Genomic DNA, 21,318 nt, shown 5'->3' with positions numbered 1-21,318 from the left:
AAATAGTCATTCGTTAGTAATTGAATTTTTCACCACATTTAGACTTACAAATTGGATGGTGTGCCATTTTTCAAACCAATTCTACTTGGATTCATGAAAATAAATTATTTGAAACTCTGCAGCCAAGAGAAGTCACTCTTACAAGCCTTACCTTACAAATACGTTTGCAGTTCAACAGTTGTTTGATGCCTCAATGTCTGACAATCGTGATTTCAAGTTTTATGCCAGATACCATAATGTCTTTTGATATTGGACTGCTTTTCCAATGTACTTCTTTCATAAACATCATCCCAACAGAGTTCTTTCATCATCAGAAATAGTCATTAGAACTATCCTCCACCTTTTTTTTTTTTTCTTTTAATGTTCCCAGGTCTAGTCCAAGCCCTTACAATTTCTTATCAGGAATATTTATTTCCTTACAACAATGACTTGTCAATGGCATTTCCTAGAACCCTGGGATTCTAGGGGTGATTCAAGGATTTGAGACATTATATATCCTTTAATTTCTTTATTCAGAAAACATTTACACTGATGTATGCCATATACAAAATGTTAAGACTTTGGAATTTCTCAGTAAATTAACTTTTACTGTGACAGTACCTGGATCAGCTGGTTTATTGTAGAATATGGAATAAAGTGCCTGCTGTCATTTAAAATTATACCTAAATTCAAAGGTGACTTTACTACTTGATTTGTATAAATTTGTATTATTTTGAAAGGAGGCAACCAAAACAAAATTGATAAATAATTGTATTCCGAGAGTGCTGCGACCCAACAGTCAGTTGTTTTCACATTTCTAATGATTTAATGTTAATAGTTTTGCACTAAGGTATAACCTTAATATAATACAGTCACCCTCCCACTTACCCACAGAGGATACTATCCAAGACCTCCAATGGATGCGTGAAACCTTGGAGTGTACTGATCCCTGCATACACTAGGTTTTTTTGGTCTGATAACCAAGAGAGCTAATAAGTAACTAGCAGGTGGGAAATGTAGGAGCTAATAAGTAACTAACAGGTGGGAAACGTAGGCAGCATGGATATGCTGGATATAGAGATAATTCATTTCCCAGGCAGGAAGGAATGGGACGAAGAGAGGTTTCATCATGCGGGTCAGAACGGTACACAGCTCAAAACTTAGAGATTGCTTACTTCTCGACTTTTTCATTTCATATTTGGGGTCTGTGGTTGACAATGTTATCTCAAACCACAAAATGTAAAATTGCGGTTAAAAAGGGTACTACTGTACCACTTCTGCCTTCTTAGGCTAGAAAGATACTTAAAGAAATGTGTCCACTGCTGAAAAAGAATGAAAATCTCTGTTCTAGTCATTTCCTTCCCCTCTTTCCAGAGCAGTTACCTTTATGTTGTTCTTTCTGCTGTCAGGGCAAGTCGTAGTGTTTAGGAGACAAATCCTCAAGGGATGTCTGCCATAGAAGTGCAGTGCATCGCGGGCTTGCCCAACTAGCTCAGGGGCTCCAAAGCCTGGTGTACCCATTCCACACGGAGTCTCTAGGAGAACACCTCGGAGCCACTTCCAAGGCTGCAAGCATAGGACCTTCTGTAGCCATTCATTTGTCCAACAACTACATATTGAGTGCTTGCTGCATGTGAGACATTTCTCTAGGTGCTGGAGATACATCATAAATGAACCAACAGCCAAGCTGCCAACCCAACTACAGTTTGATTCCTGGTGAGGACAGGGGAGGCAAATTGCCATTTTGCATATATAGTTATAGAGGACCCAGTGAGAATATAACACTTGAGCAAGGGCATGTAAGAGGCATGGGCATTAGCCAGGTGGGCATCTGGGGGAAAGGTATTTTAGCAAGTGGGACCGGCTGGTCTACAGGCCATATGGCAGGCCATATAGAACGTGTCTGCATTGTTTGGGAACCAAGTCAAGAAACCGATGCCACCTGGAAGAGAATAGGGGAGGGGACACTAGGAAATAAGTAGCTGGACATAGGAGAATGTTCTAGATGGCTTTGGTCTTTATTCCGGAGGAATGAGAGGTCCCTGGAGGACTGAGCAGAAAAGTGATAGGACCTCAGCCTTCATTTTGAAAGCAGAGCATTGCTGTTGTGTTAAGAACAAAATGTGTTTTCATACACAAGATATTTAATTTCATAAAACCAACCTGGGGTTCTTATATCATACCCTGGACACACAGTTCTTGACTCTAGAGTTTCATTAGATGAATCATGGCCTCTTTAAAATCAATACTAGGGCTGTGAATGGGTCCAGAGGCTTTATAAATGAATACATTCCATGACAAGAGAATCAATGACTTTTATGATTAATATTTACTGAATGCCAGCAGCTTTGAACTTGGACATGCACACATTTCTGTGCATTAGGTATTATTTTTTCTAAATTTTGGGAAAAAGAAACAAAGAAACCTTAAGAATCTAAAAAGGGGCACCTAATTTGACCATTTCAGTAACAGGAGAGTGGTTCTGAGAACAGGCTCCAAACCCAAGTTACAAATTTCCAGTGTTGGGGCTGACACTTAATATTTTGAGACCTTTGGCAAGTTATTCAGCCAGTATCCTCATCCAAAATTATATCATAATAGTACCTCTCACTTTAAATGAAATAAATGTTTAGAAAGCATTTAGCACTGTGGCTAGCACATCACCAGTTTAATAAATGATGTCATGATTTTGCTTAATTTAGGCAACTAATTTGTTGCAGAACAGTGACCCTTACTTGTGCACTATTAGTTGTCAGTCTGAAACTCTTCTATCACATTGTTTGTACTGGGTTGAATAATGTCCCCCCAGTGTGCATGTACAACCAGATTCTCAGAATGAGAGCTTATTTGGAAATAGGGTTTTTGCAGATGTAATTTGTTAGGATGAGGTCAGTACTGGACACCAGTGGGCCCTAATTCAATGACCAGTGTCCATATAAGAGGAGAGACATTTGGGCAAAGAAAGACATGCAAGGAAAACATCATGCAATGACTTAGGATGGAACAGCAAGGACTGACGACAGCCCCAAAAGGCTGGAGAAAGGACCTGAGACAGGTGCTCCCTCAGAGTTTCCAGAAGGAATTGATACTGTCAACGAGCCTACAGAACTGTGAGGATAAATTTCTGTCATTAAAGTCATCCAGTTTGTGATACTTTGTCATGATGATCCTGGGAACGAATACATTGTCAACTCCCAACTAAAAAACAGAGTGCCCACAGAGCATTCAACAAGTTGGGAGAAGGACTCTACAGTGATCAATGTAAGTTTGATTTTGTTAGTATGTTAAAAATTATAACACACTTTTATGGAAATTGCTAAGATAAAGATACTTCCCTTAATTTTGGATGATGTTGCTGTAATGAGAATCAAAAGGCAGTAGTTAGATATGACTTAAGTCCTGCCTAGTATTTTCATTCAGAAGTTACCAGTAGAAATTAATTGTACTTGTCTATATTTGACATGGACAGGAATGCAACTATATTGCAAATTAATATAAAAAACCAGCAAATACACTTAATATCTGCTAAGAAGTAGTTAGAGAAGAATGTTGGACACATTATTCTAAAGTGACTGAAATATTTACTGTTTGACATCTTCCAAGGCACATTATTCTGGCTCACATGCTCCTTGTTTTAGACCTTGTAAGTATGACCATGGAGGCTAATTAGTGAAGATGTCCATGCTTTAGGATAACTAGATTGATATTTATTCAAGTCACATGAAAATCACAGTTGCTTTAAGTTCCCACTCGTTTGTGTTTTGCTACTTAAAAATATATTAATTTTTTTTATTACTTGGTTTTATTATAGAGACGTGGGGCACAAGTCAGGATTAGGTACATAAATAAATAGTCTATGTGCAGGTGAAGTTTGGGCCTCCAATGGGTCCTCACTTCTTCTGGTTTAGGACCAGGTACCCTTTGTGTTGTTATGTCATCCCTCTCTCTACCCTGGGCAGTGCCAAGCGACAAGCGACTGCCTATCCTTCCTTTGTGCTATTGTGATTAAGGATCAGGTCCCACTATGAGTTAGAATACGTGGCATTCCGTTCTTTGTTTCTGTGATAGATCACTAAGTATGATGCTACTGTTTTGAACAAAGATGTAGTTTCACATTTTCTGATAATTTGCTTAAAATCTCCATGACAATGTAACATTCTTTAACTTGTCACAGAATACATGGCATAAGAATATGAATGCAAACATATGAAGAGAAAAGCCCTCAGGTGGTTGTTAATTTTTGGCATTGTGTAATTAAACTAGTTTTTTGAATGTTATCTTTTGCCAGTATCTAATTAGCAAAGCCATCTGCTGAAAGAGTAGTGGCCCATCTGCCTAGAATGTTGTTCTCTTCATTTTCATGAAAAGTGTCTGCCTTTGCTGGTCCCTATCTAATTAACTTCTCTGACTGTGTAGTGTGATAATACACAGATTTGTTTATATACTTCTGAGAACTGTGGATTTGTATGTATGTAACACATACATAAAAAGAGTCAGTTTCTCTTCCTTTCTCACATCTGATTTACTCTGAGAGCATGGCTCTGTTTATCCTAACCGGAGCATATTTGTGTGCAGGACAGTCAGGTGTGTGCTGGATCACGAAGCAATAGGGGCTTTGCTGCATTCCAAAGAATTCTGCAGATATAAAACAGGTTTTTTTGTAAGCCTTCTCTGTTTCTATTTAGGTCTGTTTGTAGCTCTGTCACTTCCTGAAAGTTGATGATGCTGTAAGTCAGAGTGTATCACTGGATCTTAGATGAACTTGCATTTGAACAATGAAAATGAACACTGCTGTATCCTCAGACACTGTCTACGCAGATGGAATACACTTGTGTTGTATTGTAAATTAATATCTCTTATGTACAATCTTATCTATATGCCTGTTTTTCTTTCCATCAATCAATTAGAAGAGTGTCTTGTCCTTGGTAGGTATTTAATGGCGATTTATTAAACGAGAGAATTAGTGCATGTGCATAAAGCAAAACTTCTCTAAGTTGTTCAGTAGTGTTGCTATTATTTGTATGTATTTATATAAAAAAATAGGAATTTGTGTTTTTTAAAATGTAGATGTTTTCAGTTCACTGCCTGTTGTGCGTAATCCTTGAATAGCCAAGTAACCACAATAATACTGCTATATATCTGGTACTGAAACACATAATGCTGGCTTACATGTGGAATGGAATAGAGAAGCAACATTTCTTTTCTATACTGGGTTATCATGTAATAGAAAAATTAAACATAGATGACAAAAATTAAATATTTTTTAAAAGGGAAGCTCAGGAGATAAGACCATGAATGTTGTTTTGAGATCTGAAAGACTGCCTTAGTGTTTGTTTTGACTGTCACAAAGATAGGTTTGTTTAGGCAGAAAAATGTCTTAACATAAATTTAAGGACAAGTGGAATGATGGCTTCCCAAATTAGCGGTGGAATTTGTTCCATAATCATGATATATAGAATAACAATCCTCATTGATAAAAGAACACTCAGACTTTGTTAAAAGCTGTTTAGGATGGATCTGGCAGAATAAGGAAGTTATGATCAGGTTAAAAATAATTTAATTTCAAACAGAAAAATGGATAACTTTGAGAAATGAGATCTGACACAGGACTGGTACATTGATATCGATATTCATATTGGTCTCAAATGGAGCAGTTCTTTTTTCTATTTTTTGTATCTGCCACGTAATCAAATGGGCAAAGTCTAGTTCACCTAGTGAACAGAAAGACACTGTGGGATTAATCTGAAACACTCAATTCTAGAATAATCTGGAAAAGTCAGTTTTCCCATTCTATTTCTTTTTAAATTCTGCTTTATCCAATAGTATGTGTTTAGTCCTGCTGCCTTCTGCAATAATTAAAGTTTCATTCTTAATATAAAATTACTCTTTATCCTATACTCTATTCAGATGGAAAATGAATCAACAGAAAAGATATACAATCAGGATCTTTAATTAATACTGGATTTAAGTATTATATGCCGACTGGTGATACTGCAATAAAAATGCCTTAGGAAAGCAACCTTTTATTTTTAATAGCTGTTTTCAGAAAAATTTATCAAATGTGTCCTATTTTCTGTTGGTCTAAGAAACTTGTGTGAGAGTTGCTATTTTTTGGTATACTGGTTAACATAATGAAATATTTTTGGAAACTCTCACATTCTTTCTTACTATTACTTTTCCCTTTCAATCCTTGGCCAATATTTATCTTTAAAATGCAAAGGCTATATGGGCATTGGGTAGACTTCTGAGGCTGTTTGTTTGCCATTTCAGCAGCAGGGTCCAAACAATTTTGATGGCAGTCGGTAAATATTCTTTTCCCTTAGCCCTGGGACGAACCCTGCTTCTTATAGCACTAATGTTTACCATAGAGAGCTTTACTATTTAACTTTCAAGAGAATCACTAGACCAACGAGAGGCACTGTGCTTGCTCCTTTATCTAAAATACTTCACCATATAGTTTTCCTAGTAATTGTACGACTAATTCCTTTTCATGATATATAATACTAAATCTTCTGGTAATAGGAAATCAAAGTTGGAATGGGGTCTACTCTTCTAAAGAAATATATTACAAAGTAATATTTTGTAGAGATCTAAAAAAAGAATATACTAAAGCTCAAGTCAGATAAACAGCAATGTATTTATTTTCCTTCATTTTATCTGTACTTCATAGGGATGCAGTTATGCAACTGTATATGAAGCTCTTATCATTTCTCTGGAGGTGTCATCACTTTTCATGAAACTGTTTGTCATCCTGGTAGGAAATTCAAGTCATGTGTTTGCATCAGATGCTGATTAGCTGTGACTTTATTGCTGCCATCAAACATTATGAACAGCAAAACATCACAGAAAGAATTAACAAATTCTCTTATCAAATGTTGTCACTGACAGAAATCCCCAAGTCTGCACAAGGGAAAACAGTTATAGCATTGTTTCTGTTCCAAAGACACTGAAGTGGCTCACCCTAGAATACTTTTCTTGCAGGCTTATGTTTGCCAAGTAACTTAAGATATACAAGATGCAGTGTTTTATGATTTAATCTCTGTTATGTAACATTCTTTGGAGGGCAGCTGATATTAGAGAATGGTTCTAGCCTGACTTTGTTATTCTTCCAAACTTAGAAGAATAACAAAAAACATTTTCTTACTAGAAATAAGGTTGAGCCATGATTTTTATTTATATTACTTGACATTAAGCTGTTTGGGGTTTAGTTTAGTTCATTATTTGATATTAGTCAAAATTAACAACAAAGGGTCTCTACTACAACGTATCTTTCTGACAATGATTGAACTGGTGCACATGCCTTATTTTTCAGAAATCCAATTCTAATAGTAAGACAATAATGATGATAACAGGTATGAAGAAAATGTTTTCATCCTGTAAAAGTCCATACTCCATACAGTAATAGAAAAGAAAGACAACTCAGTGGCTTCTACTTGTTGAAAAAAATTATGCACAATCTCAATACATAGGCCATGGATGTTTGTTACCATTTTTCTTTCCGTAAAGCAAGCTTTGTCTATTTTCTTAACTAATCACAGATTCTATTTGTAAGTTAGCATCGGATGTGAAAGCACACATCTTAAATTAATCAGCATGAGCTAGGTTTGGAAAGTCTGAGAAAGAATATTTAAAAGCTGTGGCTCTAAATATTTAGTCAGAGCTAATAACACATGAAAACTAACTGGTAATGGGGAAAAATAGTAGCTGTGCTCTTTGCATGAGCTATTTATTTATTGACTATTCATCATTTATATATGTATCTTGGTAGTAAGGATATGCAAAATCATTCTCACTTCATTACCTGTGACTATTGATAAATGCCATGGTATTAAGATAATATGTAAGTTATTTCAATGGATATTTAGATCATTTTGTTTCAAGGCCTCACCTTCAAGCCTCCTCTGGATCCATTGTTTTTTCACTGCCGTGTTAATTTCTGTAATCAGTGCCTTGGTCACCAACCCATTATACTTTTCTATTAGTGCCAACATATAACTATCTTAAAAGTAAATATTCAGGGAGGGGCAAGTCCTAATGCCTCAATTTTAAAGCCAACTATAAACTCATGACTGAATTTCATGTATTTGGTGTAAATTCTATACAAGTATGAAATGTTGGTGTCAGGATGCACTCAGATTTTCGAATTCAGTTACCAGTACCTTATTTATGTTTTCCCTTTCATTCAATCAAAGACATAATAGTTACTGTCATGTCGGTGTTTTCTACAGGCTGTGAAGTGGGAGTGTGATGAAGCTACCAAGAAGGCCTGTTACAGCAAGGGCAAGTCCAAGGTAAGAAAGACACAGTTATGAGCTGTAATCACTACTCTGTCTTGAAGGACTATATTGTTGTGATACAAAGGGTATTCCTGATTATGATGTAATATACAGTAAAAAAAGAAGAGCAGGATTCAAAATATATGTACAGTAAATTCTCAAGTTTTTAACCACGGCAATCAATCATTTCCAAAATGGATTCAGAGCATAAGATAGATCTAACTTGCATTTTCAGTCATTGGACTAAGAAATTAAATTAATTGATTATGAGATCTTTGGAAAAAACATATGCTTAGATTTTTAAAATATTTTAATTTCCTCCTTTAATACATTGTAGCGAACTCAAAAAATTAATCATGTAATAAAATTATTATATCAAAAATAATTTGAGAGTTATTATTTATAATTTATCCTAACATATCTCTTATAATAAGCTTTCTCTATTTGCATACAAGACCTATATCCCTGCATTCCTTTGGAAAGTGCAGTTTATACCTAAGGTTGAAAGTGTATGTCTTGAGTAACTGTGCACACAGTTGTCTGGCTCAACAAGAGGCGTGATTCTTTGCCTTTCGAGGAGGCCAATGTATCTGAAAGAATTATACATGATCCTGTAAGGAAATTTTTCAGTTTGTGCACAGACTCACTACATCTCATTCTGTTAGTGAGCTTCCTACTTTATCGAACATGGTGTTTCCGGTGATGACTTACAATTGGCATTGTGGAAGAAAGCAAATACACACAAAGTAGCAAAGAGGACTTGCTATGCAAAGCTGGTCCCAGGGCTTGGGGGACAATACAACAAACGCAGAGAGCACTGGCAAAAAATGCTCCCACCATCTGTCTTTATAAAAAAGAGTGTTAGGTACTTTATTTTACCCAAATTCCTTGCTTGCTTTCTTTCCTTTTAATTGAACAGTTCCAAGAGTCAGACAGCTTCCAGCCATCTCAGTGATGAATAAAGTAGCCCAATCTCACCTTCACCCAATCAATATACCTAGGTAACAAATCCTCACATGTACCCCATGATTTTAAAATGAAATAAAATACTAGAAAGAGGAAAAGGGATTAAACATAGTGTTAGCCAGGGAAATATTTAGGGACCAAAAAAAAACGTGGAAAAGGCAATTTACCAAAAGTATTGAATCTTAAAAAATGCCTTCTTTCATCAGAGATGTAAGAAAATTCAAAGATATCTCCAAGTTGCAAATAATCAGAATATGGTGTCTTAGAATAACCTCCCTCACCCCAAATAAATGCTGTCCCCTACTGTGTTGTGTGAGTTTCCTCATTGTAGACATGTGGCTGAGCTCTCCTTTTGGTCTCTGGGAGCAGGTATGGTCCTTTAAAGAAGACCACCTGTGCTGAGGAATGAGCTGTGGGAGTCAGAATCACATGGGGTGGGGGTGGGGCAGAAAAGATACCTTCTTTCTTTCAACCAGGAAGATTCACAGATGGAAGCACTGGCCTTTCTTTCCATATTCCAGAGCCAAGAAATACTGTTCCTTACCTTGAGAGATCACTGCCTCCTGTTGGGGCTCTGTCTGATGCTCTGTTTTGCTTTTCTTCCACTTTTCTCTTCTATTTCTTCTTGTCTTCATCTTTCTTCTGGTACTTTGGCTCTTCCTGTCCCTTGTCTTTCTTCTTAGGTCTTATGGGTACACCAATAAGCCCCATTCGGTTTGGGGAAACCTGATGACAGAGATTGTTTCCAGATACTTGTCACAGTGTCCATCTCTGAAAATATTTAGCTTGACAGACCCTGCCCTCCTTCCCCCTCCTGGGACCCATGTGCTGTTCCCTAGTAGATCTTACAGTTTTCTCCCCTGTCTTTCTCACACATTTCTCAGGACTCTGTTTTCTACCCCCACGTTGCATTAGTTATCAGTCTTATAAAAGTCCAGCAGCCATTTGTACTTGCTCTGTTGCCCTGCATTTTAATTATCTAGCCCTGGACTAGAAACTCAGCTGAATGACTTCTTGTTGATCCACATGTGTACCCAGAGCCCAGAGTCAGCTCTTGGTGGATGTTTGAAGATGCTCTACTGAATCAGGGAATGAACACGTGAAGCCCAAACCAGGACAGTGAATTGTAATTCAGGGTTTCTCACCCCTACCACGCATGATTGATTTTGGGGGCCAGATTATTCTTTCGTGTTGGGGCTGCCCTGTAAATTGCAAGCTGTTTAGCAGCTCTCTTGGCCTCTGCCCACCCAGGCATAACAAACAAAAATATCCACAAATGTCTCCAGACATTTCCAGGCAGTGACCTGGTTGAAAATCCCTGCCTTACTTTCTAAAATGATAAATGTACTGGTGACTTTTACACTGAACATTTTGATTTTTCTTTGCCCTCGAAGGCCTTCCATATTTCCTCTGGATCACATGCATATATTTGTTTCACAGATTTTTAAAAAATTAATAGTTAATTCCCTTCTTATGCCTAGACTTCAATCTCCTTTTGCTCCTTGTATACCAAAGGAAAGCATCAGATGACTTAATCTAGCTCGGGGTTTTTCCTCTTCTTAGTCTGAAAGTTTATAATTTAAAAAAATATGTGTGGTTGCCTTTTGCTAATAGATTATTGCTACTTGGGGTGAAAAGTCACTTCTGCTGAATCAAAACTGGTCTATGTTTTGCCTTAAGCTGTGATCATTGGTTGTTTGGTAACTAGAAATTAAGCAAGTAGAAAAAAAAAAAAGAATAGGAAAAGACCATCTTTCATTCCCAGTGGATAATATACCCTTAATTCACAGAAGTCTCAGATCGTTACCACACTTAATTGAATTTTCTTAATACACAGAAAGCAAATGAGGAAGACAGACATTGCCAAATAAAGTCATACCTTTATGTTTCACAAGCTTTTGGTTTTCATGAATTGAGGCTAATGGAAAAATCTTAGTAATTATAAATTGATTCAAACAGCATTTGTGTATGGATTTTTCAATGCTAATATGGTTAGACAGATGAAGATGAATTTCAAGCACCAAACTCTCTGAGAAAGATAAATCACATGTTCTTTTAGGTTGCATTAAATATATTGATAAATTCACATAGAGTTTTAAGTAACCTCTGCTCCCTTGAAACAGATTTCAGTTTATGTATTAGGACTGTGTGCCCTGGAAGCTCACATGTACAAAAATGTTGTGGTGGCTTTACAAAGGTGTTGGTCTAGGCTGTGAGGCTGGCTCATGGGTGGTGACAGCAGACAACTCTTCACTCCCATGTGAAAGTTCCCTTTCCTTATTTACTTTCTTAATATACTAACTGAACAGTGACCATTAGGTGAGGGGTCAGATACAAGGCAGTCCCCCTAAGAACAGCAGAAAACAGACCAAGTACATCCTGCCAAAGGACCGTCCCCTGAGTTGAGAATTCAGACATGCCCAATTTCTTCTGTTCCTGGGGGCCAAATCGGATAACATTTTTGCAGTGAACTTGACTGATTTATAGTCTTTTTAGGGGAATGGAATGCACACTTTTCTTAGTGGTCATGAGTTTAGAAGGAGAATTGAACTATTTTGTATTTCTGCATGTGCTGTAGTGTTATGAGAACTTGCACAGAATTACAGTTTCCCTTCTCCCTTGAAATAAAAGGAATAATGCAAAACGTGACATGCGAAAAATGAGAAAAATGCCAGCCATTTTAACTGAACTTTTTTTTTCTTCCTACTCTAAGAAAAGTGGTCTATGCTGCACTACACACTGCAATTTGCTGCAGTGCAAAGCTGGAATTCAATGCATGAGGGAGGTGGCTGGACTTGGGGGGTGGGGCGGGTGGGTAGTGCCTGTGCCCACTTGCTTCTCTGATGAGAGCATTCCTCAGCTGCCTGCAAGGCACAGGAGAATGAAGATGACAGATTCCCTCTTGCTTCGCTGGGTTTGCTGTGTCCAGATACAGATATCATTTCATATGTAGTCCACGAAAATTGCAATTTAGACAGTCAGGGTCAAGAGAAGTTATTCAAATCTCTGATTTGGGCCAGGTTTGAAAAGAAGGTAGGTATTGAGACTGTTAAGTCTTTACAAAGTTTGAGTTATATTTTATTTAGAAAATTTTCACCTCACTTCAGAGGATGCGAGTGACTGCTTGCAATGGCTTAAGCATTTCATGTCAAAAGGGGTAAAAAGAAAATCTGTTTTTATGGATTAAAAAACTTATTATAATAAAATATGTTGCATTTAATTATTTTGGAAATAGCACTATGGAAGTCAAATTCTAGAAATATTTAAATAGCTTTTATACAAATATTATTTTAAACGCAAATAGTCGATTCTCTCATGATCTAACAAGAGTTCCTTGTCTGTTTCGGGTTATTATGTCTGAGTCGAGTTTTCTCCTACCCTGACATTTAGGAACTGTACAAAGGAAACACAGCTGATTATTATGGGAGTGAAAGAGCTGCTTTGTGCTTATATTATACTTTATAATTTTCAAAAGTTTTTGTTCATGATCTCATTTCAGGACTTTTGACACTAAGTTCCTAGAATTATTTTGCTAGTTAGTGGGAGAGTTTTGATTAGAATCCAGGGCTCTGTGTATTGTTCTTTCTATTGTATCCTGTGGTGCTATTTACCAAGAAGTCAAATTGTGCTAGTAAAAAGGTAAACTCCTAATGATTAAGAGAAGAAAAACATATCACATTCCTGCCTAGGAGCGGGCTGGCATAGGGTTGGGTCTTGATGTTTCTTCCTGAAGTGCCAATATTTCCAAAGCTGTGGGTTAATCAATGCATGGAGCACATTTTACCCCTGCCTTTATCCTATATAACTACTTTACAAATTAAGGATATTTTAGGTTAAATACTAACAAGGCTATGCAGGTTGTGCACACTTAATTTTTTTTTTAACTGAGGTGCCCAAGCAAGTTTCCCATGATGTCAGCTCAGTTGAACCGAGTATGTAAATGTACATAGTTTAGTATATTTCAATATATAAATACACTATAATTATATAGCATGTAATATGTCTGTGTTTACATTTCTCTCTCTAGAGATTGCATTTGTACTATGTACATATACAAGGGGGCACCCTCATAAAAACAGAATTATCTTTTAGAAGGTGTGCCCTCTAGGTTTCTACTGCTAGGTAAATGTCCTAGGAGCCCCACAGCATCAGTGTACCAGCTAGCATTGTAGTACGAGGCTGCATTCGACTTTGGTGAATATTTTTTCAGAGGTACTTAATGCATTTGTCCATTTCATGATGGATGAATTATGAGAGCACCTGCCCGCACCACACTAAATGTTCAGCAGTTTTTGACCAAAAAAAATGACATGACCCCCATGCTCCACCCTCCCTGTTCACTGAATCTCACGCCAAGTGACTTTTTTTTCTGTTTCCCTGGGTAAAAAAAAGTCCTCAAAGAGAAAGGTTTTGCCAATCTGGAAGAGATGAAACAAAAAAGGTCAGAAGCACTAAAAGACATCAAAACTGATGAGTTCAAAACTGTTTTGAGCAGTGGAAAAAGGGTCTTGTTTGGTGTTTTGCATCAGAGAGTACTTTGAAGGTGACTGAAGTTTAAATATGTAAGAATAAATACACAATTGTTTATAAATAAATTCCATTTTTGGGGCGGTCCCATCTCATATATGTGATGAAAATATGCAAATGTATATATATAATACACACACACACACACACACACACACACACCTGATTGGATTTTAAGAGTCACCTGCTGATTATGACTTTGGTTGGTATATAGTCAACTTTTAAAGACTCATACAGTATCTATAAATTGCTTCACTTCAGCACTCTGGATGTTCACAAGGGTAATACATTATTAAGAGACAGACACATGCTTTGGCTGGGAGTGCCGTGATTAACATAATGGCTGTCAGGGTTCCTACCCTCACCTCTCCTCCCTAAAATTGATGGGCTGGTCAATGGACTTAGTGTTGCTGAGGAGACACCTCAGACAGTCACTGTGTTTGTAGGTCACCTTCCTATACAGTCATGCAGTCTTTCTTCAAGCAGAACATACTTACTTGAAACCAAAATGATGAAATATTATAAGGCAAAACTAATGAATTAGTTAAGAAAACAGTTCTAAAACATGTGTTTCCTCTCCTGGGGATGGGGCCTTGTGTCCTTGAGACCAAATGGGCATTGGGCTGTAGCACTCTGCTATTGATCATATCTTTCAATCCAGATAATTCTCTTGGAATGTCACCCCTGCCCATGTTGTCAATGGTATGTGATGAGCACATTTTTGCCTTGTTGCGGACTCTTGCTTTTTTAAAAAAGAAGAGATTATTTTATATGTTGCCTTGGTTTTGAAAGAGTTCTAAAAGCAGCAGCCAAAATAAATAAATAAATAAATGCCACCTTTTTCACCATGTGTAATTTTCCATCCTGTCTTTATTAGAGTGTCATTACCATGCCTGCTTCATCCATTAAGACCATCAGCTCCCTTGGCCCTGTGTTCTGAAAGATGTCTTTGTGGATATCCCTGGACAGGCATGGCTTTCCTGCTTTCATTCTTACCCCGACCCTGTCTTTGCAAATTTCTGTACCCCTCTGCTTTGAGTTGCCAGTTTCTGCCATAGCCCTTCTCTGTGTTCTCTTCAGCTTGGGAAGGGGTAACTGTGTGGTTCTTTGAAATATTTTGTTTTGTTCTTTTTCTTTAGAACTCCCTTGTCTTTTTCCTAGGTATAAAAACAAAAAAGAACCAAAGAAAACAAGCTTTCCTCCCCACATCTTGTGTGCCTTTCTCTGTTATCCAATTTACTGTCTACTGTTTATACTCATTTCTTAGTTCATCTGATAGTTTACTTAGATCTTTATTTTTTTTTCCTTTCTCAGTTTAGCTTCCAATGATAAGTTGCTGCTATTACTGTTAGTAATAGTGTTAGGAGAATTATCTACCCTTGGTATTTTGCTCTACATTTAGAAAGCAAATTCAAATATCTTAGTACTTTTCATTGTCACCACTATGCCGTCATGCAGCAGACTGGGTTATGGCAAATCAATATTTTTATTTAGAGGAGGACCATTTGTTAAAGAGAGGATTGCTGTATCATTAAATCCAGATCCTCCTGCCTTCAGATGCCATGTGGTTCAAATTACCAGAGCATCATGCAGCATCTTCCATGTTTATTTGGTTGGTCAGTCACCACCACCGCTCTGTTGATTTGCTGGATTCTGGCTTTGTCCTTTCATACCTACCACCTTGGTCCAAGCATAAAATGACAAAAGCCTGAACTAATGGAAGCAGCTTCCTACCTGCCTCCCTCACTCCAGTCTCCCTATTTCTAGCTTATCCTCCACATTGTTTCCTGAGTGGTCCTTCAGCAACAAACATGATCACGTCGAAACTTCATGCAGTAACAACATTGAATGAGTTCCTTCACATTCAGGGTGAAATGCAAACTCACTAGTCTAGCACTCCTGGTCTGTGTTGGGCTCCTCAGCTTATGTGTTACCTCTTCTCTGACCGTGATGCTGGAGCACAATATACTCTTCTTGCCTGAAATGTCTTTTCCCTCTCTTGCTCAGTAAAGTCCCACCAACACCATCTCCAGGAAGTGTCACTAAATTTTACACTTCATTTAAAACTTAGCTTAGTTGTCAACTCCTCCAGGAAGCTTTCCTACACTACTTTTGTTCCCTGTTAAAGCTAGGTAACTGCTCCTCTGTGTGTCCTCCTTATAGAATGTCGACAGCTCCACGTTAATTGCTGTGACCCTGTCTTTTTCTGCCAAAGACTTGGATTGTGACTTCTGGCACAGTGTCTTTTTAAGAGGAGCTACTTGGTAAATGCCTGCGGAATGAATGAAGAGTTTTCTAACTCACATGTCCATCACTGTGTAGCCATATTCCAGATTCTCTATGAATGTTTTGCAACACCTCCTCACCTCATGCCCCACCACACACAAAAACAAACAAAACACCTCAACTATAGATCATCCCTCAGGATAGGGTTTGGTCCCAAATGTTCCAGACATCTCTTCCTTATTAAGTATATTTTTGCTAGCCAATCAATGAATCAAAAGTGTTTATAGATACTTGCTATGTAGGTAATGCAACTTGAGCCCATAAAGTAAAATTTGTTCTGATTTGTGTACAGAATTTCACGTGACCCGATTGGAGAAGCATTTGCAATATTTTTTTAAAGTCCTGGGGAAGTTTTCTAAGGCACTGTTTCATGAGCAGCATCTAACAGGCTCCTTTTATGTATTCTTCTAATGCTTGTTCAAGGAAATGTAGAGTTTGCACTATTATCAGATGCAATTTCAAATGAAGTCATTTTGTCAAAAGAAGGCATGTGCTTTGAGATTTAATTGAATGTATAGTATCTTCACATTCTCTATTGAACTAGGTGCAGATACAGAGAGTCAATGTATTTCATAAAAGTCAAATTATTTTATAGCTTTGTTGTTTTTTGTCAATATCTGAAAGGTTTTTGTTTTGTGGTTAGCATTTTATTAAGCAGATAAAATATATGCTTACTGACTATTCCTCTTGTGCTCAGGTCTTGTTAATGTGTTTCTTGTGATTTTTTTTTTTTTCTAGGAGGAATGTCAGAACTATATCCGGGTGCTTTTGGTGGGTGGCAACCGGTTATTCACCTGTGGGACCAACGCATTTACACCTGTCTGCACCAACCGCTCGGTAGGACTTTGTTTTGAGCTTCAATAGAACTTAGTATTAGGAGAAGTCAAGCAGTATATTAAAACCCTAATTTTAAAAGAATTTCTATATACCAAAGTATTGCTCTTTAATTCAAATCACCTTTTGTCAAATTGAATAAATATGTAATTTGTTAATTTATTTCTCTTTTGTTAATTAAGACTATCAATTATATAAAGAGCAAGAAGTAATAATAACCTGTATAATTAATTTAACTATGCTTCTAAACTATTTCAACCAGCATTTTCCCCACCAATAACTTTAAACATTAATCATAAGCAAAATAATTTAAAAAAAATTTTTTGCCATATGGTAGAAATACTGTTACATATTAAAATGGTTTAAAATCACAATTCAAAGATAGAAAATCTAATCAACAAGTTAGAGAAAATGTATGTAAAAAAATAAAACAAACAAGTGTAACCCTAGGCAAAGTCAAGTTGTAACTAAACTTCTTTCTTTAACCTAGTGTCATTAACAGAGGAATTTTTAGCCTGCACATTCAATAACAGCAGCATGGCAGGGTCATTAGAACACACATGAAGTCTTCCTAATTCAGGATATTAATTTGTTCTTCCTCAGGGAATATAATGAGAAAATACCATTATGTTAATTTCCTGGTTGCACAACTCTATAAACCCTTAATTTATCATCTGTTTTTACTGTTCATTATTTCAAGTGAACGTTCAATTGTTGGAAATAACGGGAGGAGGAGGATGAGAAAAAGGATGTGACACTCTCAGAGAGCTCCCTAGTTTCCACACCCTGCCCCATCCTCCCCAGTGTTTGACATCCAGTCAATCATTCAATCTTCACCATCTACCCCACGAGGTAGTTGCTCTTTGGTGCTCCGTTCTATAAAAGAAGAACCCAAGACATAAAGAGTTTGGGTATCTTGCCTTGGGCTGCACATCTAATATCAGAGCAATCAGACTTTTCTGTCTTACTACCTCTCAGGTAAGAGCAAAGGACCACATTGAACCCCAAACCCGAGAGCTTTTCTTTTTCCATGATTAGGAATCTAACATTAAGGAAGCTGGATTTATACAAGATGATTCCAAGACACTGAGGTATCTCCCCAAAAACTGAAATTGAAAAGAGCTGGAAATATAGGCTACACGGTGCAGAATAAACACACATCCTTACCTGTGAACGCATTGTTTGGGGTGACCATAACTCTGGTTCACTTATATTGATAAAATTGTACACAACTCTTCATTGTAACTTCTATTTCTATAAATATTGGCACTAATTTCTTTATCAAAGTGGAAAAATGTGCAACACTTCTGCATTACAAATCAAAGGCAATTTCATATTTGTGAATATTCAGTAGAATGACGTTCAGTAACTCTAAAGGGATAAGAAAGACAGAATGATTGGTGGATTCTCTCATCCTGACCGCATGTGCTGTTTTCATCAGTCAGAGAAGAAAAGTTGGCCATCTCTTATCAGGAGCCTCAGAGAGCTTCCTGCACATGCTTCACTGCGATTGTGGCAGTGTCATCCGTTAGTGCCACTTATGGGTCTTGATGGAGGGCTAACTGGTTTCTCTCTCTTCAACCACAGTTGAGTAACCTGACTGAGATCCACGATCAGATCAGTGGCATGGCCCGCTGTCCCTACAGTCCCCAGCACAATTCCACGGCTCTCCTCACAGCCGGGGGGGAGCTCTATGCTGCTACAGCCATGGATTTCCCGGGGCGTGATCCTGCCATTTACCGAAGTCTGGGCATTTTACCTCCTCTCCGTACAGCTCAGTACAACTCCAAGTGGCTCAATGGTAAGCCTTCAGTCACTCCCACTTTCTGTCTCATTTATTTGTGATGCCTGCTTATTTGGTGCTCAAAAGCAAGTCGTCATACTTTCTATAGAAAAGCAAATTCTTCATTTTCTAAAGAAATCAAACTGTAACTTGTTGATCTGGATCAAATGACTGGAAGGACATCACATGACTTTTTAGGGAGAGAGGTGATATTCCTAACACTGTAGACCACAGTCACACGATCGTTCTGTCAACATTAGATCTTTTTTGAAATGCAAAAAATTTAATATTTTGTCACAAATAGGTGTCAACTTCTGTGCATTGTTTTTTCTCTTTCTTTGAATATATCTGGAAATGGAAATGACTAACATGTTTTGGCATTTTTAGATATTGAGTAAAAGAATGTGTTTGGCTATAGGTAACTTTAAATAGTTTGACAATTTTAAAAAGGTATCAACTGACATACTTAGAAGTTAGTAGTAGACATCTTTGGAGTTTATTACCTCAGTGACTCAAGAGTTAATAAAGACTCAAGTCTTCACTGCAGTCTCTGCCCTCTACAGTCTGTCAAGGAGATCCTCAGCCCCCCAGCTCTGCTTGTAGATACAAAACTGCTGCTCTAATTCAGTCATTGCATTCACATGTGGTAGATATGCACTAGAAGAAGAGCCATGATTCTGTTTCTTTTTTTAAAAAACATTCATTTTTATTTTTATTAAGAAATGAGAAATCCTCAGAAGACTTTTTTTCAGTTCTGGGCCAGAACTTAGTCACCTGCTCACTAAACAGTCAGAAGATGGTACCAATTACCATAATCAAGAGTGACTGGGTACAAAGTCCTGATGTGTGTCAGTTGAAATCCAACCCACACTTTATTATGTACACATTGATATTTGTGTGGTCTCTCTCTCTCACACACACATGCACGCACACACTGGCAATGGCAGTATGTATACACCATCTGCCTTAAGCATTTATTTGATAGTTTGCACAAAGATGAAAACTTGACATTGCCATTATATAATAATACTTATTAGTTTGATATTTCAAGTTCACTAAAAAGTTACTGACCTATCATCCAGTGCAAACTAATGATGTAGACCAGAGTTTCTCAACTTCAGCACTACTAATGTTTTGGACTGGATCATTCTTTGTTTGGGAGTAGAGGAGGGAGCACGTTCCTTGGCATTGCTGGATACTTAGCATCCTTGACTTATACCCATTATGTGCCAGTAGCATTTCCCCTCTGTCCAGTTGTAACAACAAAACCTATTTTCAGAAATTTTCAGAAATCCCACAGAGGAAGAATTTCCCCTAAATCACTGATTTAGACTCATCAAGTATGCATATGTGTGTATATGTGTGTATATATTCAACACAAATATTTTGCCAAGTTGTACAGCCAACCGTTAAACCATCATAAGTTTGCCTTTAAAAAAAAACTCTCTTGTAGAAACGAGTGTCCTCATTATTAACTTTCTTTAGAAAATCGAATGACTCTTGCTTGCAAAGGGCAACGTGAATTGTTTTCCCAAACTGAAGTACTCACTAGATTTCTCCCATTAACATTATTTCTCTTAAGCTGGCTTCAAGTGAGCTGATTGACTCTCTGTAGATAGTCTCCTTTTGTCTCTGAAATGTTCATCTGTGTAGCTTCAAGTTGTTCTTTCTATTTATTTGTTGATTTTTACTGGCCCAAGAAAGTTTCCAGTTAAAAATAAAAATGACTTTTCCCTCCCCTGCCAACAAAGGCTTTATAATTAGAGTTTGCCAAAAGCAAAATGAAAAAGTAATTGGGAGCACAATCTCTGTTCCAAAAAGTGCCACCTTAAGGATGTTCTGGAAAAACAATCCAGGTCATAGCATAAGTTATAGACATTGGCTGTGTTCTTACTCATAGACCACCTGGCTGATCAGAGGGTCAGAGTTCGTCAACCCTCTGGGTAGAATCCTTTCCCTTTGGGAGTCAGATGATGTCAACTGGTAGTGGAGAAGTCAAACCAGGGCTTACCCCAGTAGTGGTAGGCAGAATATTGTTACTTGTTGCATGAAGAAAGTAATGTTTCTGATTCCTAGAATATGCTGCTATTGATTTATGATATCTGATAACTTCAGAAATTGAAAATAATTCAAAAGACAAATATGGTGGCCCTACCAATTAGCCTATCATGTCAGCATAACTCACATGACACTGAGTAGCCTGCATTTCTCGGGAGAGCAGAACACACCCCTTCTCTGGTTTACACTGGGAAGACCCTCACACCTAGGACCAAGAGCAGAGAGCACTGCCTAAGGGCTCCAAGTTCTTGCATGGGAAGTGTTGTCTTGATACACTGTCCAGTGTTTTGTTGGGGCACTTTCTACTGCTGCGGAGCCTTCAGATATTGTTTCCACTCTTGGTTGACCCTCTTTTTCTTCTCTGATAGATCCTCAATCCAGGACGGATTCTGGCCTCTGGCCTCTACCCAGCTCGACTTCCCTTATCTACTCTACTACCCTCACCTGACACAGAGACATTTACTCTCACCAGCCTAATTGGGACACACACGTTGCATCCAGTCTGCTCTACCAGTTTTGCCCTTGTCTCAGGTCTTCCTTCTTTCATTCTTCTTTCATTCCTGCCCATCTGCACTGATACCCCCCCCCCCCCCCAAAAAAACCCCCCCC

General features: G+C 37.7%; 1 protein-coding gene across 1 annotated transcript in view; it reads left to right on the top strand.

Annotated features, from left to right (window-relative positions):
• Nucleotides 1-21,318, top strand: part of LOC103267212 (semaphorin-5A-like) — a gene marked incomplete at its 3' end in the record, with an annotated part of 229,540 nt that overhangs the window by 176,858 nt on the left and 31,364 nt on the right. The window contains exons 5-7 of the mRNA XM_008064817.2: nt 8,208-8,270; nt 16,773-16,871; nt 18,456-18,669. Of these exons, the coding sequence (XP_008063008.1) occupies nt 8,208-8,270; nt 16,773-16,871; nt 18,456-18,669 (376 nt within the window). The remainder of the gene's footprint in view (nt 1-8,207; nt 8,271-16,772; nt 16,872-18,455; nt 18,670-21,318) is intronic.

The sequence above is a fragment of the Carlito syrichta genome, unplaced genomic scaffold, assembly GCF_000164805.1.
Source record: "Carlito syrichta isolate Samal-C Ts95f unplaced genomic scaffold, Tarsius_syrichta-2.0.1 Scaffold308054, whole genome shotgun sequence".
Taxonomy (NCBI): domain Eukaryota; kingdom Metazoa; phylum Chordata; class Mammalia; order Primates; family Tarsiidae; genus Carlito; species Carlito syrichta.
The sequence above is the reverse complement of the archived record's forward strand: the minus strand, read 5'-3'. Positions and strand labels throughout refer to the sequence as shown.